This window comes from Pomacea canaliculata, linkage group LG1 (genome assembly GCF_003073045.1).
Source record: "Pomacea canaliculata isolate SZHN2017 linkage group LG1, ASM307304v1, whole genome shotgun sequence".
In the NCBI taxonomy this organism is placed as follows: domain Eukaryota; kingdom Metazoa; phylum Mollusca; class Gastropoda; order Architaenioglossa; family Ampullariidae; genus Pomacea; species Pomacea canaliculata.
The window spans coordinates 13,463,084-13,484,716 of record NC_037590.1 but is presented as its reverse complement, the minus strand read 5'-3'; the positions used below and the strand labels follow the sequence as shown (position 1 = coordinate 13,484,716).

At 45.8% G+C, this 21,633-nt stretch overlaps 1 protein-coding gene across 5 annotated transcripts in view; it reads right to left on the bottom strand.

The window, feature by feature from the left end:
• The window catches only part of LOC112572385, a 45,488-nt gene that overhangs the window by 6,887 nt on the left and 16,968 nt on the right, over positions 1 to 21,633 (bottom strand). The window contains exons 1-4 of one of the 5 annotated variants that reach the window (XM_025252052.1): positions 14,695 to 16,540; positions 12,646 to 12,787; positions 1,108 to 1,217; positions 40 to 153 (exon numbers count right to left, since the gene is read on the bottom strand). In XM_025252052.1, the coding sequence (XP_025107837.1) occupies positions 40 to 153; positions 1,108 to 1,217; positions 12,646 to 12,787; positions 14,695 to 14,766 (438 nt within the window). In that variant the 5' untranslated portion in view covers positions 14,767 to 16,540. Of the gene's footprint in view, positions 1 to 39; positions 154 to 1,107; positions 1,218 to 2,570; positions 2,717 to 2,853; positions 3,364 to 9,966; positions 10,453 to 12,645; positions 12,788 to 14,694; positions 16,541 to 21,633 lie in introns of those variants that run through there. The other 4 variants (XM_025252044.1, XM_025252077.1, XM_025252061.1 and 1 more) reach the window with 4 other exon arrangements.

Sequence of the window (21,633 nt, the reverse complement as noted above, 5' to 3'; positions counted from 1 at the left end):
AGAACAATAATGTGACGTGAGGTGTGGGAAGTGACGCACCATGTAAGGCTGGTGTGTCACCGGCTCAGTCTGGCCCAAGCTAACCCCGTTGAACTGTCGGAAAAGCTGTGGCTCGGACACTGACAGGTTCGCCCAAGAGTGACTCTTCAACATCTGAAAGCACGTGAAGCACCCGGGTATGTATAAGCTTATTATTACAAATATTTATATACAAAAAGTAACAACAGAAATACAAGTCTCTGAACAAAGACATCCTCACCTAGAGGGCAAGACTACCTTCAGATGTCACTATGTTAGATGTGTTGTCACAGCTGCGGTCGTTGCCGGGTACATTAAGGTGTCCGCAGTGTGCTATGACGACTACATCACTACATGGTGGTCAGATGTTTGATGATGGACAAGGCAATGCCCAGGTAATAGCAAGCCCAGCCTCGAAGAGATTTGGACACAAGTGGGAGGTGGGGTGGCGGCCAGAAGTTTAACCTCGAAGTGATGAGAGTTGCGAAGTCTACCTCGAGGGTACCTGTGGACCAGAGGTCCTGTTTCTACACGGTAACAGGTCGTCCACTAAGGTGACATCGGGCAGCGCTGTAGTCAGTCATCGGACATCGCGCAAACACAGGTGAGAGGTCACATGAGGTGATGCTAGATGCTGTGTCACGTGTGAGGAGAATGAGGACCTTTAGTATCAGGTCATTGCCCTACAGCTCCATCTTGCTATCAGCTGCATCCTTTATCAGTCCAGCTTCACTGTGCTTATACTTGGCTGACTACACACTTCAGCAGCTTGTGTGCGGACATTGCCATACAGAAGATATGACCTCCTAGTTCGGATCCAGTCCATGGACCTACGACTATCATCTGGATGCGGAATTTTCTCTAGATATTTCAGCTTCTTCTCCGCATCGCCCTTTACTCCATACTCTAAAGAAACCACTTTTCTAAAAAGTACCCGACACAAAAATCAAACAAATATTACATAATATGTTGTTATCATTATTATCATTACAAATTTGTGTTCTGTCATATCTGATGGTTATCTTCTTTACAACAAACCCCATCAAGATGAGACAGCAGACGACTCCTGTTCGCTGAGCACAGACTAACCTTTCTAGCAGTGTCCTTGGGTCGCTTGATGAGCATCAGACATTTCTCCTCCGCCTGGCACTGATCCAGGGCCGACAACACGCTGTCTGCATCCTCCAAGAAAGCTTGAACTGCAACACAGCAAAACCTTTACACATGGCTGTCTGCAGTGCAGTGATAGACAGAGCTCTCAAAGTTGACAAATAAGGACATTTCTTGTGGGTGATTATCGCTTTTGGATAACATGTCAAACATTAAACAAATAATAGTTAACACCACAATCAGTAACTGCACCTCAACAATGCTGCAACCAGGTGAGCTAAGGACAACATGGTGTCCATGGCTGCCTACCTGGCCGACGATGATTAAGTTAGCCAGGTGAGTCCTTACTGCTCGGTAACATAGACATTCACTCACACCACACCCTTACAAAGTGTTCTTGATTAATAAATTAGTGACAAGCCGGAGAAAGGGCGACTATGTTATGTAGGCACCCTTTGTTGAATTCTCTGGCAGATTCTTGATATGATTGGAGAGAGGTCAGGGCACCCAGACGATCGTGGGCTGGTTAGTCATGTTATGTACCTACAGAGTAGATTACAAGGCCTGTCCTGTAAGTACTCATGCAAACCTGCTCCTCACCTGTATGTACGAGGTTTTAAGATCTGATTGCTCGACAGGGAAAATGTCAGCCTGGTCTATCAGGATAATGACATTTACCTGTACTTCGTGCTCTCTCTACATACCCCCCTACCCTTTGCTCACTGTCTGTGGCAAACGATTCAGCATCCTGGCAGGTGAACCAAATGAAGGGTTGAGAGATGATTGAGTACACGAAATGACGACATGAAGAATCACACCAAGCGATGGCATGATAAAACAGTGAAGCCAACTGCCTATTCCTAATTAAAACCAACCTCACAGACCTGTCATCTCTTACCTTTTTATTTGTTTCAATTTGACACTTAATCAGAGTGCAGCCTCCCACCGCCCTCCACTTTCCAACAAACTTTCCGTTCTAATGGAGGAGGATTTGATAACGACCATAAATCACTGACATCACAGTAAATGTCAACTTTCTTCTGTCACTCCTCTTGCCGGAGGGAGGTCAGTGCGGTGCTATGGAGACAGCTGTACAATGGTGAACTGCAGGCTGGCATTTATTGTTCCTAACTCAGAATTCGCCGTCAACCGACTACAAGCAACTGTAGACATGAGACTACATCTGAGGGACAAGGCGGAAATGCCGCGGACAAACAACAACAGGTGTGATGAAGCCAGGTGTCGATATACGATATATACACAATAAGCCAGGTACACTGGGGTGACTCACTGTGCTTTCAAACGCGTGTACACGCACGTGCTGTTATTATTTGTGTGAGTATGTGAGAGAGTAATGAATATTACAGATGTGAGACAGTAAGTGGATATACCAGAACTGGTGGTTGACGAGATGTGAACATGTAAAACATGATTACACGTACCAGTGAACAGTGAACCTCCGACTACATCAGCCGAGCTGTAAACATTGTATGGCATGTACCCGACTGCGGCCTACAAACCCCACCTCGACACTCAGTGCCCTACCAGCGCGTCTATCAGTGCAACTACAGGCTGTGCCGCACTGACAGCACGCGTGACATGACACTCACTGACACGAGCACGTGACACTGCAAGCAGCAGGCGGTGTGCACTGCCGGACACGCGGCACAACAAACAACGACTTGTACAGACCTCACTCACACCTGACACCTGTACTGTACCTACCACTCCTCTGGCACTCTTGCAGGATGTCCAGCTGGAAGCTGAGACCGTTGTCACCTCCGACCTTTGGGGCGCCGGCGACTTCGTCCCGCCCGTGTAGTGCGACGACCTGTCCACCATCCTGCTCCACCCACGCGCTAGTAGTCCCGTCCATGGCGCTGTTTGTGACTGGGTCGGACCATCCTACTTTCCACTCCCTGGAGGGGGAGCAGCATCAACAGGCTCGCTCGTGGCCGCCGTGGCCGAGTCTCTCCAACTTGCAGGGAGGTAATTCCTTGCGCCATGAGTTGTCGTTCGTGTGTGCGATTCCTTTTTCCTCCCCGCTGTTCACTTGTGATCCCCGTCAGACGACGTCTGGCATTCTCTACCCGCGTAGGTAGTCAAACTTGGAAATTCCAAGTCAGGTCCAGTCTCCTTCACCTCTTGATGCATCCCACTGGATGTTTTGTAAACAAAATAACTCGTAAGTTCGACTCTATGCTCTGGTTGGTTTTATTCTCTACAGAAATTCAGTGTCTGGTGTTTTTCAAAATTTCTGTATTTTTTTTTTTTCCAACACTAACTCTCGTCTTTGATGGTGTTTACTCTTCTCTGCTCTTGAGGTTAGTTGTAGAATGCCAGTCTCGGGACCAACACTGACAAACAGATCGATGACCAAATGTTTGCGAGTCGTTGTTCACGCGCACACACACCCTCGAGCAAGCGTCGCCACATTCCTCTGAACTTTTCTTGCCTTTTGTCGACACCCTGCGGCGGGCGCTTGCACTTGATCTGCCCGACCACAATGACACTGAAGCTGTTGTCAACTTGACCAAAGTGTTGACTCAAAGGAGTGAAAAGAAAAAAAAGGAAAAACACAGTCGCCGAATCGGTGGCCGGCGGCAAACACCGCACCCGACAAACCTGCGCCGATCCACGCGCTGGGTGGAAGGAGGACGTCAACACACGCAGCGCGCACAGTCATCTGCACCACAGATCGCGAGCTCACCAACCGCAGGTCCGTCGACAAGTGACGAGCTGTACGAAGCTGCAAAAAACAAAATCCTTCTACAATATTCTGAGGTGTTTCCTGCAAGTTTCCCAGCGACTCTTCACATTTGTCCTGCCACCGGCATGGTGCGAATAGGCCGGGAGGGATTTGCTGACTGCACGAGGTACAGTAACCGCCGATTCTGCTGGTGATTTTCGACTGCCTCACTCCTCTCCCCCGTGGTTTTATTGCAGAGAGAGAGAGACCCCAGCGACCTCTTCACCCCCTGCTGAAAGGTCGTAGGTCATTAAATTGTGCGCTGTGTGCGTCACTAACCGGGGCGATTATGTCACAGCCGAGTGGAGCTATACAGGCCAGGTTAAACTGAGACCCTTGTAGCACTCCTGTAGGTCAGACGGCGACCTTAACGGTTGTATTATCTGCACACTGTGTATGATTGTAGCCAGCAGAACTGCAGAACTCCTGGAAGAATAGACACGAGTAGACTTCAGTCTGGAGGCGGTAAGAAGACAGACAGATGAACAGAGTTTCGAACACTAGTAGCCATTCCTTGTAGAACTGCCGTTTCTTGGAGAACCGTTGACGGTTGTAAAATAGCTGTAAAGGTCTGTCAACACAGTATTATCAGAGTTTCCCAAAGAATGTGAAGTTACTATAACTCGTAAAATTTTCAAGCTCGGCAAAAATCTGGTTTGCGCACGGAGCTCGTCTTCTCGCGCGGAAAATGCTTTCTCTATCTAACTGGTATTCAGTTAATTTTTTTTTACTTATTATTTACTTTCAGAAGGCTCTGACGTCAACAGCACTGAGTGGCTCGCAACTTTTGTTGACAAATGCCGTTGGTAACTGGAAGATTCCGCTGACGTCAGCCAGTGCCGTTGGCGGATTACTGTATTTACTGGAGGTCCGAGTGTGGTGTTTGAGAAAAGATCTCGCGAGTACACAGACGAGGTTAAAAACAAATATTTCGATTCAGACGGCATGACCTCACAGCATTGGTGTTTCCACGAGACGTGGGACGGGGGTGGGGACTGTTGAACCAGTAGCCGCGAGACAGATCCCCCCTCCTGTAACGGCTCCCCTCAAACACAAACACAAACGATAATCAACTATTAAGTTGTCAGATCAGCGAGGGATTTCTGTAATCTCGACCTCTGACCTCTGTCAACTGATGTTTTCACACAATTGGACAGCAGAAATGGACGGTTTGCTCTGCCACCCAAACATCATGGTTTTTATTTCTTTTTTCTGTTTTTCTTTCTCCAGTAGCTCTATAAGCTTGAGATTGATCCATCCAGGATGGCAAGATCAACACCTTGGACACCACCTAATGAACCTTTCGTTTGTAGTGTCTTCATGCCTCGCTGCAGTCACGTCCTACACTACGGTGCAGGAACGTAGCAGAGTAACTGCTGATGTCCTGTACTACGGCGCCTCGTGAAGTCAACCCACAACCTCACAAGTCCTGTACCACAGCTCAAAAACGTAGGAGGGTCACTGCTGTGCTGATGTCTCTTGTAGTAAACATAAACCTTCACAATCTCACACTACGGCGCGAGAACGTAGAGGGGCCACAACTCTCCTGCGCTTGAGAGGTCAACTTGTTTATGAACAACCCACACAAGTCCAAACTGCACAACGATGCAGGAGTGCAATGAATGTGATCCTGAAGCCTCGGAAAGCGCACCTCAGGTTAAAAGTTTCGTATGCACCCACAGCATGAAAAACACCGTTAGTCACCTGCGCACCTGTCCTCCCTAAGCCTGTCGTCTGATCCCACGGCAGGTGTGCTGGCCCAGTTAGATGCGTCAAATGACACCTTGCTGTCGAAATGTGTTTTATGAGACTGGTCTCCTGCCCTACTCCTGCCTGCCCCCGCTGTTGCGCTGACGGAAATTCACCGCTACCAGATCCTCAACACCTTGCATCAACGACGACACTCCGCTGTTTACCATAATAATAAATATATCATAAATTTTGAGCGGGGAGATAATACCCTGTTAACTGTGCTGTGATGCTAGTTGATAGTAATAAACAAAACAACTATACTGACATTACTTATTATTTATTAAGCCAGCGACAACATAAACTTAATTTGGTTTACAAGAACGAAGAGGAGGTGGGGCGGGGTAGAGAGAGGAGGGGTGGAGACGCACATGGCCAAATCTATCCTGTATATTTTTTACACGAAGCCTTTTTTTTTCAATTTCGTAGTCAAAACATTGATCTATGAGAGGTGACAGTTCATGAATCATCCAGGAACATTAACCCTTATCTGAGCTCCTTTGAAAGACACCTCTCCCGTGTAAACAGTCCTTTGTGGCGGATGTACGACGACTAGGGTGGGAGGTAGACGAGACGGAGGGTGGTTTCGATGTTTGCAGAGGAAAGTACTAAGTTTCACACTGCAACCATCGTGCGAGGTATTAAAGCCCACCCGAGGTAGAATTGACAGTAATGCTATTTATTATGCAAGGATTAGTGTTTGACAGTTGAATTCGTCTGCTTCATACCGAGGTAAGATGTGGTTTCAGTTGGAAAAGGTTTGTACACTTCCTCTCCTCGTCATTGTCTCACACACCGGGTGGGTTTTGGTGAGTGTGGGTGGGTGAATATGATATCAGAATCGTGTGCTGTGCTGGTTGTATATATAAACATAAAGTACATCGAACACCTTGGGATTAGAAGGATAATAAACAGCGGCAAGGGCAAGGTTAGTGGGTCAACGTTTGACCTCCGACTCTAACCTGTTTGCGGCTCGACCTTATTGACTGGCTGCAAAAACAACATCCGAGACACGCAAGGACCGTTAGATCTCACCGGTCACCTGGTGTCACCAAAGTAACCGGCGCGATGTACTGTAATCGTCTGTCGGGGAAAATCCTTCGAACTTTCTGATACCTACTAACTAAAATTAGTGCTTGTTAGGACAGGCACTTGAGAAAACCATTTCCTCTGATTCAAAACTTCTCTTTGATACATATCGCTATTTATGTTTGTCAATCGTGTACAGTCGTGCAGTTCACAGACGCTCACAGTAACAAAGAAATGATGTACGCACATACGCTCGACCCCTTTTTCTTGTTTGTGCACGGTACTTTAAAAACCTGCTAAATGTAGGTTGGATGTTCCCACATGACAGGTGAAAGACCCTAATTTCAGAGTATTTATTCCTATTGAAATATTCTGCCATCACACACACACAGACAGACACACACAAAGAGGCTCTCTGTCTCGCTCATACACATTCTCTTTCACACAGACACACACGCGCGCGCTTCCCCATATTACTAGTCACGTGCTCAGACCTGACACACAGAAGCCAAACATACGATGGGAATGCGGTCAGACATCAGCGAGTAATATTTTATATTTATCAGCGGCGTTTAATTCTCACCTCCGTGTGACCTCAGGCAGATCACCACCCGCTACTGTAAAGTGATCCATCAGGACCTCGGCCACCCGAAGCCGCCACGCACCGCCGGTCTAACCGTCCAGCACCCTGGGTGGCCTGGCTCATCCCAGCGGCCATTTATTGTCTGCTGTCACCAGTCACCACCAGCCAGGGCACGGGGCCGCTGCCCAGCGACCGACTCAACACGTCACCGCGGACAGCGACACTTAGGCGGAGTGTAGTGGCGGGGGAGTAGATCCCCCGCACCTCCCACGGCCCCCACTTCCCATCAAACTTTGCGCTTTACTCTCGAAGGATTTCATAACGACCATAAATCACTGACATTACACCAAATGTCAGCTCTCTCGCCCTGGGTGTGTGTGGCTGCGGCTCATGATTGAGCTTCCCAGTATTTTAAAAGTTCCCACGGTGCAATTTCAGTGTTGACCTTTTGTTACTCGTCACGGGTCATGGATGTCAGCAGCCACAGCTACAGTGTGTCGATGTCCCACGTTTGACTGCAGCACCATTAGACTGTGTTCCTGACCTTCCCACCCTCACACTTCGTTCACCCTCGCGTGTCTTGGGTCAAAGGTCGATGCAGGTCCACGGACAATTGACAAATCGATACCTGTCTTTGTCATGCATCAGTGATTAGCAGATCGATAAGGCTACTGGTTGCGATCCATCGACTAATAGGATAATAATCATAGCATAGAGCACAAAATCATTCACAAGACTATTTAATCATCAATAGTTCATCACACCTAACAGATCATTATACTATACCAGATCATTATGGCCTAATACGGTTGAACAATACAGCCGTTATATGTCAGCTGATTATTTGTGAATTTATTCACACACTTTCTGTAGTGTCCATGTCTACACCCCGTCCTGTAGCGCTTTACCTACACTACGTCTACGCCATCTATCTCTACTTCCAGTGAGGGGTGAGCTCTCATCACCACTAGCAGTGTCCTGTTCTTTAAATGAATGTAAATCCCTCCGGTAATAACTGTTATAACATTTTAAACTTTATGCATCTTTTTTTTTTCCTGTGTGAAATCATGGTTTTATTGCCCTGCATAACCGCGAGTTGAAATCCTGAAGGAAAGTCACGCTCTGATTAGCTGGAGCTCCTAACACACACATGCACACACACACACGAACACACACACACACGTACACACACACACGTACACACACAAAATCTTGCTAAACGAAAAGCAAGGATTTCTCAAGGCGATAGAACACTACACGGATGTTTAATGGGTTCTTAATGTTGCAAGGCGAACACGTTTAGAATTAATACAGAAAAGGAAAAACATGTTTAGCACTTGATTCCCCAGGTCTTTAAGAACTTGAAAAATATATCAGTAAACACTCAGATATGTTTACTCAGTCTTTCATATAACGGTCAAGGTTGGGAGGGGGGAACCTGGTACCTCTACGTGATAAACATGTATTTCCTTTAGAATGGCTCTTTCAAATGGCAAGAGGATCAAGAAAGTGAATTGATTGTATTATGTTACAGAAACTGTGTTTATCTAATGATTTATTTACATCGGCTTGGTTTATGTAGATATTATGTTCATTTTTCTTTTTTATCCCACTTCTTTCTTCTCTGTTTTCTGCTAAAAGTTTGCTGCAAGTTTTATTTATTTAGCTGGTCATTCCATGCTTACTTCACTCACTACATTAGCAAAAGGCATTCTCTCCTGTCCCAAGTAATAATAATGGACACAGGAAGTATCCGTGTGGATCTCTAAGGACAACAACTCTGTCATCCTGGAAAAGAAAGGGAGACAATTTAGTCAGCTCAGCCAGAAAACGCGCGTTAACCAAAAGAATAAAGCGGCTTTTGTGGACAGTTATTACCTCTGGGCAGCAAAGGACGAGAAGCACGTGTGTGTGTGTGACCACACAAATCACCACATGACGTCACACAGTGGATGTGAAGGTGTGTAGCTATCAGTCAACCATTGAGAGGTCAAAAGTCAGGGCTGACGGTAGAATTCGTGGTCATTGTGATCTTCAGCAGATGTGGACAATCACGTCAAATTTTATATTTAAAAAAAAGGCAAAACTGTAACTGTAATGTTTTACAGAGCTAAACGTAACCCAATCAGAAAGTGATGCACGTGTTATGTTACGTGGCCTTTTCCATACGTCACTCGATCATAGCTCGCTGCTTAAGAAATGAACGGTTTGAAGTCCACGATATTCCTGTTCTAATACTCACAAACATAGCGATGATGTTGAGTTCTACTACTTTTCGGCTATTCATATTTATTTATTGTCTTCATAGGGAGGCAAATCTATCCAAAACAGAGTATTTAAGCACTGTCATTTCTGTGGTTTGAAGAGTTAGGGGATATACGACATCCTCATACGGACAGTGTTTATCAAAAGTGACACCTCCATCACCGCCAAACCGGGAGAATGATGGAAGAACCGTTGTATACAACAGTAGAACTGCTTGTGATCCCGTCTGTCAGCATGAGACCTCAAAAATGTGGAGACAGACAAAACTAGCATCTGATTGCCTGTCTCCCAATCTATGTGAATAACTTCGTAGTTTGAGCTTTCCATCTTTCTTCCACTCCCTAGTCCCTGCGCGGACTGCGTTTGTTCGAGAAACATGATTAATCTAACAACATCCTGATTTTTCACAGCAACCAGAAAAGATCAAGGTAAGCAGGCGGTAAATGAAGTAGAAGCAACTTACCGATGGTGAGAGCCAACAGGACGACAGACTCTCAGCTACCGACAGCCCGAGGACTCGGAGAGAAGAGTTGAGCCCCGAGTTCATGTGCGTCTCCTCCTCCTCCTGCGTGTCCCCCTCCCACACCCTGGCAGGCTCACAAACAAAACATGACTCAGTCTTTAGCCAGGTAAAGACCCTGCTCTGCAGGAGGCAAGGGGGAAAGGGAAGGGGGTGGAAATCCCCAAAACTTCACCGTTTCCACTTCAAATACAGGATCGTCGAGTCGGATTTTCTTCCTCCAGTCTGCAAACACCTTCAGAAGAGACACAAGAAAGTGTCTTGCTAATCGAGGGCTCTTTGAACCAGTGCTGTAGAAGCTGTGTGGCTCATTCCCAATGGTGTAATGAGGTCTGTGTGACACGCTCTCACCCAGTCTCCACCAGGAAAACAATTTTCACTCGCGACACAGGGAATCGTTTACAAAACACAAGCCGCTGCTCCCCACACTCCCCTCTAGCCTCATAGCCGGCTTTCTTGATGTCGAAATCTCAGCTTGAGATTTTACTATATCCCCCTAACACCAACCCTCCGACACACACACTCAGGGCAGATTTTGTTTTTTTTTTAACGGAAGATAATTTAAACTTGCGTAAACACCGGAGGGACACAGCGGGTGTAGGTGTGTTGTGTGCAAGAATCGCTCTCAACCAGGATTCCCCCCATACACACTAACAACCACACCTTGCACTCAGTAATTACAACTCTTTAACAAAAAGGCTCGTTGTGAGCTGCCATTTCTTTTGCAAAACTGTTTAGTCAGTACAGTAGACTGTGGTAATGACACTAGTCATCATACAAGCTGCATTCGTTACCTTTACATGGGAGGAGAGGCCCGGGACCCCTCCTTATCTTTTTAACTTGCCGTTTAAAGTTTTAAGTTACCCAATGGTTTGGCCACAGCTCATTAGAGTGTACATCCGGGCGATTTCTTGCCTGGAGAGTATGTTTGACCTTCCAGTCAGGTCCTGGACATCAAGAAGTCGCTGGACTAAACGACTTTAGTGTCTGGCTTCCCTCGACTCAAGACCCTTTTCAGGGAAAAAGAAAGGGGTTCAGAAACAGGTGATATATTCCTAGTTTTGTTTAGCGTTGAAAGTCCTGGTTGTGGGGCTGCCATCAAGTCAGAGAAAGACAGGCAGAAAGAAAGAATGAATGAGAGAAAGAAAGAAATGACATCCTGCTGTTAGCAAATTAAACAGCGCCGGTCTTCATTCCAGAGAGCGGGGACAGAAGGAGGGTCGATACAAAGTGGCGCCGGGCATTGTGGTCACCTGCGGCCCGTTGTTGTAGTTAAGTTCCAACACCGTGGACACGTCACTACAAATGTTTCCACGATGACGCATGGGTAAATGTTGTCGACGCACACAGGTCAACGAGATCAAGAAATACCTTAGAAAGAAAAAAATAAACGAAGAAAGCTAAAAGGTCGAGCAAAGAGTAAGCTGTTGGGAAGGAAAGAAGGAGGAAAGAGAAGAAAGGATAAAATGTCGTGACGTCACAGAGATGCTTGGTGTCGAATGGCGGTCGTTGCCGTCGGCGCATTCTTGTTAGTGCATGTCGGCATGCAGGCTGAGCCATCTGATACTGCGATCTGTGTGTGTGTGTTGATGTTGGAGGGACGACAGAAAATAAATTAGTCTATGTATGTGTGTGTGTCTGCGTGGTGGTGCGCATGTGAAGTGTCTGCGTATGTGCATATATCTGTTTGTGTGTGTGTTTATGCATGTGTATCCGTGTATATATATCTATTCATGTATATGTGCCTGTGTGCTGTGTGTACACGTGCAAGAATGTGTATACATGTATACATGTGTGCGCGTGTCTGTGCGTGCTCTGAGTGAAAGTTGAATTTCTTTACAGCGTTCTTATCTCTTGACCTGCAAACCTCACCTTTTTTTTCTCTCTCTCCAGAGTATCGACCGGCTTTCTTGCAAACTTTGCATTGACATTGTCTCTTGAGTGACAGCAACAACACCCAAATGTAAACAAAAATACAAGCTTCGCCGATAACCTTTGATCCTGAGGCTTACACGATTGGATATCTCAGAGCAGTAACCTTTACAAACTGACAATGAGGACAAGAAGCTCTTTGTTCTAGACCCACGAGTGTGTGCAGGTGATATCGGTTACACAGGTAGGAGCCCGACGTCTTTCATCAGCTTGTGAGATCCAACCATGCACCCTTGTCTGTGCTCAGACCCACATCTCGCCTCGTCAGTAGAACAAGAGCAGTCGGGTGTGTCTGTGGGTACGGGGGGAGGCAATCGGTCAAAGCCGTACACTTCACCTCTTCACACTGTCATCGACAACCGTTCATCTAGGTGAGAAAGAGATTCACCAACACCATAACAGAAAGCCACGATCATAAACCACAAAGTTGCCTGTCATCCTTTGGTCCTCCTAGCTTATCCACTGGCTATCCTAGCCCACCCACTATGGCTAGTTCTAGCTCTTGGAGTCGGGACGAATACGTCCGATGACTTCAGAGCCACAGGTAGCACCATCTTATAGCCTCAGCCCTCTCACCATCACTGCAGCCTCGGCTCCTTCACCACAGGTACAGCCACTCACAACAAGTACAGCCACTCACCACAAGTATAGACACTCACCACACCACTCACCACACGTCTAGCCACTCACCATGGCCGTGTGATGTTCCGATGGCCACCGTGTACTTGCTGGCTCGCCGTTTCTTCTCCGCCACTGATGTCGCCGTTACAACCGTCTGCGTCACGGCCTGCGTGCTGTCCTCTGACGACACGTACACACTGCCGCACCGCACCTGCAGCACACAGATCGACAAACACACATGAAAGGATTGAGCGCCACTCTTCAAAAAAAAAAAAAGTCAGGTTTCTTTGTTTCTCGTTGTTTGATTGTGCCTGCTTTCTTCTTCTTCTTCTTCTTCTTCTTCTTCTTCTTTTTTTTTTTTTTTTTTTTTTGCATAAATGTGTGTGTTTTAGAGCGTGGTTCTATAATTTTTGTATGCCCTGGTTCTGTTCGTTTTGTTTGTTTTTGATGCTTAACTCCCCAAAAAGACATTTGCACGGGCTGTATTATGCCTTCCCAATCTTTACACATGCACGCAACAGACACGTTGGAACATTTAAATATGAATCAGTCAGACGCATCCACGCACATCAAAGAAAATTGTTGTGTTATAAGCGATTTGCCAAATAAAAAGAAAATGTCACAGAAAAATATGAAAATATGACAAACGATGTTTTTCTTTTGCGCGATAATGAAATTCAGGGGAGGTAGCTCGCCACTAACTTTTGTAGGGCACTTTGCGAAGTATCGTCCCTTTGATTGCCTGTCAGGTACGACAGTGAACGTGCTACGGAGGTTAAAACACACAAGTTCAAGTGAGTTTATCTAGCGAACTGTCGATGGCCTTCATCCACTCACTTGTCTTTCTGTCACTAAGATGATAAGATGAGTCACTAAGACTCTCCCCTCCCCCCAACTCTGTTTGTTGTTGTTGTTGTTGTTGTTGCTGTTTTTGGGTTGTTTTTTGGTGGGGTGGGGATTGGTGGGAGTTCCACAGTTTTCATTCCATTCCTACGATGTTTTACGTTGACCATCTTACATTCCGTCATGACTCAATCAGTCTGAACTCGTGTCTGTGCTACATTTACAGAACAGAACCATTCACAGCAAGTATTACTGACAGGGAGGCCTAGTCCTCAACACATGACAGTCTGTACATTTCACTGAGCTGTTTATTAAATAGACTCTTAGCTGTATGTTAGTTATTACGTATGTGATGGAGCTTGTGTACTGTATAACAAGCAAGACAAGCAGTAAATGATATGAAACACAAGTTCAATTCCTCCTCCTACTTCACAGCCTAACCCCTGTGCCCCCTCACCCCCACACCACACCACGTGAAAAGATTTACTGAAGACGCTGATTGAGCAGGCCACCGAGGGACCCACATCAGTGTTATGTAGACAGATTAGTGTTATGTAGAAAGAATAGTGTTATGTAGACAGTTTTGTAGGGAGTCTTTCTACTAAGAGAAAGAAAATTCCGATGACAACGAAAGGAATGCCAGGCCGTTGTAGAGGGCAAGGGGTTAGGGTTCGTAAACGTTTGCACTCTTAGTTCAGTGTTTATAGGAAATGAGCGACGACCAACTTTCTCAGCAAAAACTGGTTCTAAGTAATCTCAGTACTTTTCTCTCCTCCTCTCCCTCAACTGTTTCTATCGGTCCAAAGAAAACTGTACTTTACAGGGAATGTTATCTTTGAGGGGGGTGGGGGGGGGTGGATGGGAAATGAGGAATTTGGAGATACCTTCAGCTTAGAGCGAAACATTTGTGTATCAACTACCACCACCATCACCACTACTACTACTAATAATAATGTTTATGTAATATAAAAAGAACCTTTCCCCACCCCCGAAGAAGGGCTCAAGGAAGTGCACGAGCAAACATCGTAGGTAGGCATAGAGTGCAAATATTCACGTACACACACACACACGTACATCTCTCTGTCTCTGTTTCTCTCCCCGTCTGTCGCTCTCTTGATCTTCTCAACCGGACTAGTATGGTCGATTATGTGACTCATGCGGTCGGCTGTATGACTGGCAAATAGTGCATAAGACTTAGTGTGACATGTCACACACACCCACACATTTGACAACAGCTGTCATACATTCATACATACAACTGATATATATATATACCTGTGCTTGGAAGATAATAGGCCGCCATTCGGACCCCCTGCTCGTGCTGGTGGCAATGTAAGCGATCCACATGATAGTGTTCCGGTCTGATTCTCCTCTCAAGACCTCGTCTCACATCCAGATTCTGTCTTGTCTCATCGGAAAATCTGACTCACTAAAAACTTTACCTCTTTTCTACGATTTCAGTTGTTTTGTTGTTTTGTTTTTGAAATGTTAGCACTTCTCTGCTTGCATGCCACAACTTGTCCCCAGTTCTGTATTGCCAGACACTTTTATTGCCACCTGGCATTACTGAAAGAGTCCCCCGAAGCCGCTAGAATCATTCACGGACGACGTAGCACGTCACATATCACGTAACTGTGAAAAGGAGAAATTCCTTCAACTGTCTGCGGTTACAGCCCTCGAACCCACACTGTCTACACCTCGGCGGTTCCAAGACAACGGTGTGACCCTACAGCCACCAACTCCACATACCAACAGCTAGCAGCTGAGTTCGCTCACTTGCTGGATGCGCAGCCACACTAACAAACAACCTCCTCAACGTCAGCTTTAACTTTTCTCGCAAGATACCGTTGTAACTGACGTAACCCTTGACCCGGCATGATCGCCTCGGCGTAAGAGTCAATCCCATGAGATCTCCACTCTGCAGGGTTACAGCCAAGGTTTGGGAAAGTAGAGCTCCATGGCCGAGGGCCTTCTGGCCACGAAAGCTAATTTGAACAGACTAAACACCGCTCAGCTGGCAGTCAGCTCCTAATCGTCGTCCTCAGCACGATTTCTTGTGCAATCAAACGCACCTTTCTTCTCGCTGTTGTCCAAGTTCAAATGTTGACCTTACACGTAATTTTTCTCCATCCAACGATTTTTCTTATTTCCTTTGCGGTGCAACATTTCTTTTCTCCACACAACGTCGGTGTCGATTGAATAAAAGATTTCTGAGCAGCACCGGAAATGTCGGGAACTGTTCCTATCGCAGAATGTCAACGAGTTTGATAACGACGCAGGTAACGACTTTCTTATCACCTGTTAAGTGGCCGCTTGACTGAAGGTAGCGGGGCTGAAATTTCCTCGCTATCGGAAATGGCCGATGAGAGAAAAGATAATGAAGAGATCCCTGCACGCGCAGGCCAGCACACACGCTTGCGCACGCGCCCGTAAGTTGTCTTGACGACGTCATCAGTGGAAGTGACGGTTGTGATGATCGAGAGGAATCTCCTCGGACACACCACCGTGTGACTCTTTGACGAACGAGCAATACATCAGTTGGTGACGGTTGTCACTACTCTTGATAGACAATACGTCCACAAGTTGTTTGGTCTCTCAGTCTGTAAACAGTGGACACAGAAAAACATTGGTTGTGCCTAGAGCAAGATTTGAACCTTCAAAGCACAGTTTCTAGAGCTTTGCCAACACGCCGCAGGACCAATGTCCACTGGTGGTCAGTCTCTGTCCAGGGGCTCTACATTGTCGCCACCTCGCGTGTCCTTCCGCGACAAGCGCTCTCACAATCAGTATGTCGTTACGACAAACAAAACAGTTCTCAGCAGGCGACAACGAGAAAATAACCAGGTGGGTTCAGCTTGTGTGGCTACCAGCTTGTGGACGCGTTTCTTTCTTGGATTTCGTTCCAATTATCGTTGACGACACCTGATCTACGTTGAACACACCTGTGAATAGTAACCGGGGCGGAGAACGAGGCCACACCGCCACCGTAGCTTGCAGCAAGTGTTGGCTGTCAGACAAACCACAAGTCGCTGGTGGTCACGACTCGCGGGTCACGTGCTCAAGACCAACACACAGCTGTCCACTTATGTTTACTTTCTGTAGTGTCACCGGTGTCCACTCCTGCAGCCACGTGTCGCTAAATGCCTGGGACAAGGAGTCTGTAATACTCAGCGATCCTCCCAGTCAAGACGACCTTTCACAGCCTCCCCTAACACTAAGGGTCAGTGGAATATATTGCAGTCAAGGAAAGGAATAGTTGCAATGGTCGTTTAATGGTCGTTTCAGGCTGTAATTGGTTGTAATAATTACACTATGGTTACCACATTACTACAGTTCAGCAGATTTCCATTCTGTAAGCAAACCTTATCACATCAGTCCTGTGTTTGCAATGGTCTGTCGCCATTTTGTGAATGGGTGGTGGTGGTAGGGCTGGTAGGGTAGTGGTAGGGGACAGGTTACACTGCACACAGCAGTAAACACTAATGTTGTGTGATGACTCACCGACAACAATCATACCCCCAGGGTGTTATAGAGATACTGTCAGACATCCTACCTCCAGGTTGCGGGGGTCAGCGGAAACGCTAAGAGCAGCCATCGGCTAGGGTGGAGGGTGGAGATGTGGGGGTAGATATCACACGCAACACACACCTTGTTCATGGCATGGGGTGTGTGAGGCAGTCAACATGGCCATCATTATCATCATTCCTTTCACTGGCACCACCCGGTACCAGTCGTCATCAAGAGGGGGAGGACACAGCAGCAACGAGGGGCGAGGGAGGAATGGAATACCTTTGCCCTGACGACAGTGAACGTTTGTGTTTACTGTTTTCATTACATCTACATGCAGACACAGGCACGCACACATAAAAAGGTCCATGCGAAGGAATCATAATACAGAAACTCAAAAGCCGTATGTTAACCCTCTACCACTCTATCCTCTAAAATTTATCGTGTTCTTTGTCTCCACATCACACGTACACAATTTTTTTTAGTTAATTAGCTCTTATATTTTAATTACCGTGATAAAGATTATTACATGTAACACATCTGACGGTAAGGGTGGGGACAGTAAGAACCAGCGGCTGTTAAGAGTCAAATAATAAACTGTTGAAAGAGGAAAATTGAAAAACCAGACCGGCAACTTAAAGGCGAGAAAAACCGAAGATTGAGGAAGAGTGTGGTCGTGGTGGTGGGAACTCAAGACTATTATTAGACCAGGTACAGGACGCTTTTCATTTTCTCTCGTGGGACCGTCAGACTTGTTGTTTGCTCTTGTCAGATATTTTAGGCCGCTTTGAACCAGGTACTTTTTTGTCTGAAATCGCCCTAAGCCTCGCTTTGACGGCGAGCTGTTAAAACTCGTCATTTTTCAACTGATTAAAAATATCTCACCTTGCCCTAGAGACGCAGGTGAGATCTGACTGTTCCAGCTGGCGCGTAAACAGACACACAGCAAGAGAGTTCAATGGAAAACTTCTCTCGGGTTTAAAATGTAAATGAAAGTTTGCCGAGTTCAAATCGCGGTGTTGTTGACGGTGTACCACTCGGTTCTGTGGTGTACTCTTCACGGTTGTTGCCGCCATTGCTGTGACAAAGCTAACTTTCCCTCCCTGTCTCCGCTGCTTTGTCTCCACAGCTACAGCTGTACAGAGCAGCTGTGCGTATTCTAGGCACGTAACAAGTTCTTACAAGCCACGTCACAGCGGTTCGTGTACGTAACAAACATGACCATGTGATCAGCACGTAGTTTTCGCCTCCCGACACCTGACTCGTGCACGTGCCGTGACGTCGCTACGTCAACGTGACAGCCCCGTTGTTTTCCATCAGCCTCGTGCTTGTAACTGGGCTCCACGGCGTGGAGGGGGAGGGGATAATCTCGAGTTACGACAGCCGATAAGCATTGCCTCCCGCACGGGTCGCAACCTCTCTCTCGTGAAAAACGAAGAAAATGATTGTAGGACAGTTGCTGCACTCGTAGAGAAGTTTACGTGGCAAACAACGGCTGAAGTTAATCACACACATGGAGGATTTATTGGGTATGTGCGGTGAGGTAGTGTTTGAGGTTGTTTATTCAGCCTGCTTGTTCAGCACAACTTATTTCTAGTCCTATGTAAAGAAAGTTTGGTTCAAAATGTATCAACACTGCATAGACAGCCATATTCTGCCATAGAGTGGACCTGCACAAGAGAAAGATTAAATAAATAAATCTCCAGGGTTAGTATTGCGTTTCTGGCCACCTCAGGTATATCCATGAACCCAGCAAAAAGTATCAACTGTATTAAATTAATTAGCACAAACTCGCACACACGATAAGTAAAAAAAAAAATTGATGAAAGAAAATTCAGGTGACGGTAATTAACAACCGAACTCTATTCCGTCAGGTGGGATATTATAGCACTGGGGGTTGCTATCACCTGTGCCTGTACCATTGTCAGGTTTGAGTTACACACAGTTCCAGCAAGATGGAACGTGTATTGTGTCTTTGTTCCTTGGGGCGGCCCACCTGCTGAGACACTAGTGGGACCGAGACTAACGGACCGCTATAGGGGTTGGGAAGTGGTGAACACTTCATGGCACTTCGTTTTAAACATTGTTGTATACTGGACACAGGTGTGTGATTAAGAAGGCCCTCGAGGCTGTCCAGGCTTGAGCCCAAGGGAGCAAATGTAAGCCAGGCCTTGTTGAAGTGGGACGGACACTCTCTCACGAGCACAGCCTTCACGGAGACTTTCACAGAATAAATTAAAAGATAAGCTTTGTGTTGCTATTGTGAATTTCCTTAATATTAAGTTAGTTTGTGCTTGAAAAAAATCTTGTATGTCAAATATCCTGTAACACACAAAAATCATCACAAGCGTGGTTCAAGTCCAATAGCAGCAGTCCAGAGCTTGCCCACCCCCTTGAACAGCAAAACCTAGAATTAATTACACGTTCACAGCTCGCGATCACAAAACTCTGATGTCGACGACAGTGATCTTCAGAGCGAAATACGAGGTGAGCTCAATATCTCTAAGGATTAATCGTAAGCCCACCCACACCCCTACCCCTGGTCCCCTAACACTTATCATTCCTGTGATGTGACGAATGGTTGGCTTGCCATGTGAACCTGGGTGGCGATGCACGGGTGAAGTTTGATAGTGAATCGCCTTGAGAACTGACAAGAATCAACAGGTTTGTGTCGACACCATCGGCCTGGAATATCGCCATTCGATCTTCGCAGTCTTGTCTTGTCGGGATGAGATCTGTTTAGTCAGCCTACATGGTCATGAACTCCATGGGTCATTGAGCACGACAAGTTCTCTTTTCACTCAGCAACAATGCAGATCAAAAAAAAAAAAAAAACAACTTGAAGGTAGAAGTGGTTAAAGAACTGTCATCACAGTGAGAATCAGTCTGTCCTCTCTCTGGTTGTGACACCTGCTGGCTGTCAGTGGTTTTGTCCAAATACCTCACTTTCCTCCACCCAGTGTGTGTGTCGGTGTGAGTGATTGTAAGACATGTCAGCTTGTACCAGGGGTGGGCAAACTATGGCTCGAGGGCTAGAGGGTAGTGTTAAGACCGGTTCGTCTGCCAAAATGTAAAGTGTACTTATTTTTACATATTTTTATTCAGCCCAGGTTAATTTGATTGAAATTAAATTTATCAAGGACAAGAGCATTAAAAATTTGCAATCCGTAACATTCTAAAACAAAATACAGAGATAATAAATAACACGGCTGATATGGTTGAGGTCGTCGTTAGAGAGTGTCGGGGGCGGCTACCTTCAAGTGAAAGGTTAGTTTTAAAGTTTTATTTAGTGAATTCAACCAGCTTCACTTAACACATTAAATTCAGTAGGTGAACGCCTTTATGTTATTTGTTGTTCATTCTATTGACACTGGTTTGTTGTGTAGTCAGCTGACGTGGGTTTTGGTATTTTACCGGCCCACCAAAAAAAAAAAAAAAAAAAAAAACAACAAATACTTTGCCCACCCACCCTGCCCCTGGCTTACAGCGTGTTCTCTTGATCCGTAATTCGTGGATGTGCCGATGTTATACAAAGCACTGTGAGCCCACCTCCCGCGGTTGAGGATAAGACCACCATACAAAAAAAAACCATTTTTTTTTTTTTTACATTTTATGTAGCTGCAGAGAACGCCCTTGGGTATTTGTTGCTAATCCTTTTTTATTACCCTGTCTACTTTCTTTGAAAACCTCCTTCTTTCATTTATTTACATCTTACACTTCCATAAATCATAGACTCCATCAATTCATTTTTGATCTCGTCTTGTGTTCCTGTAAACACTCCAGTGCACACCTGTGTCTTTTTAGACACTGTAAACAATATTCCACGAAATATGGCACAACAGTTAGGCAAAAGACCGTTAATCTCTGTGCTGCAATGTAGACTATTGCCAAACAGCTTCAGCTGATAAAAGTTAGAGTTTAGTCAAATTGATTCCAAAGCAACTGCTTTGAGTGGTTGGGTAGGGGATGATGGAGACAGAAACTGGAGTACGGCCTTGATGCTGGTAAAGCTGAGGCAAACATTTTAAAGCAAATACTACCACCTACAGCTGTCAAAACATACAAATGTCAATACAAATATTTTCGTTAAACCCTTTCAGCACATTGTTTTGTCTGCCAACAGTAATACGACAACATTACTTTCTATAAACTATACAGGCTACTGAAAATAATACCCTGACTACATACAGTTCATTTAAGCTGGCACTTATAATCCCTATCTCGCAATTAGTAAAAATCTCTACACATCCATCTTGCCACTTAAAATTGGAAAATACACAGGCGAATATAACATCATTTCAAACGCACGCATGTATGTAAATGTAGACACCTCAAAAAGAGGCAAGCAGTATAGCTTTCTGCATTCGTGTGTGTGTGTCCTGCCCTTTAGTCGATTGTATATATTATGATTTACAGGCGGGATCAATGAGTGCAGATAACACGTGGTACTAGCTCTAGGAAGTCTAAACCGTCCATTTCTGTCACATTCCTGACAAATGATCATGTGACCTGTACATCATCCTGAGTCTCTTCATATCCATCAAAACTTGGGCTCGAGAAGCTTCGTTGACACCTGCTGACACACATAGATACAAGCTAAGTAATGCTGATCAAGATGGATAATGACTGTAGTAAAGGACGAGGCAGCAGCAGTGTCCTCCCCTGATCTGATCACCGACTACGTGAGGCGACAGGTGAGCTGAGCAA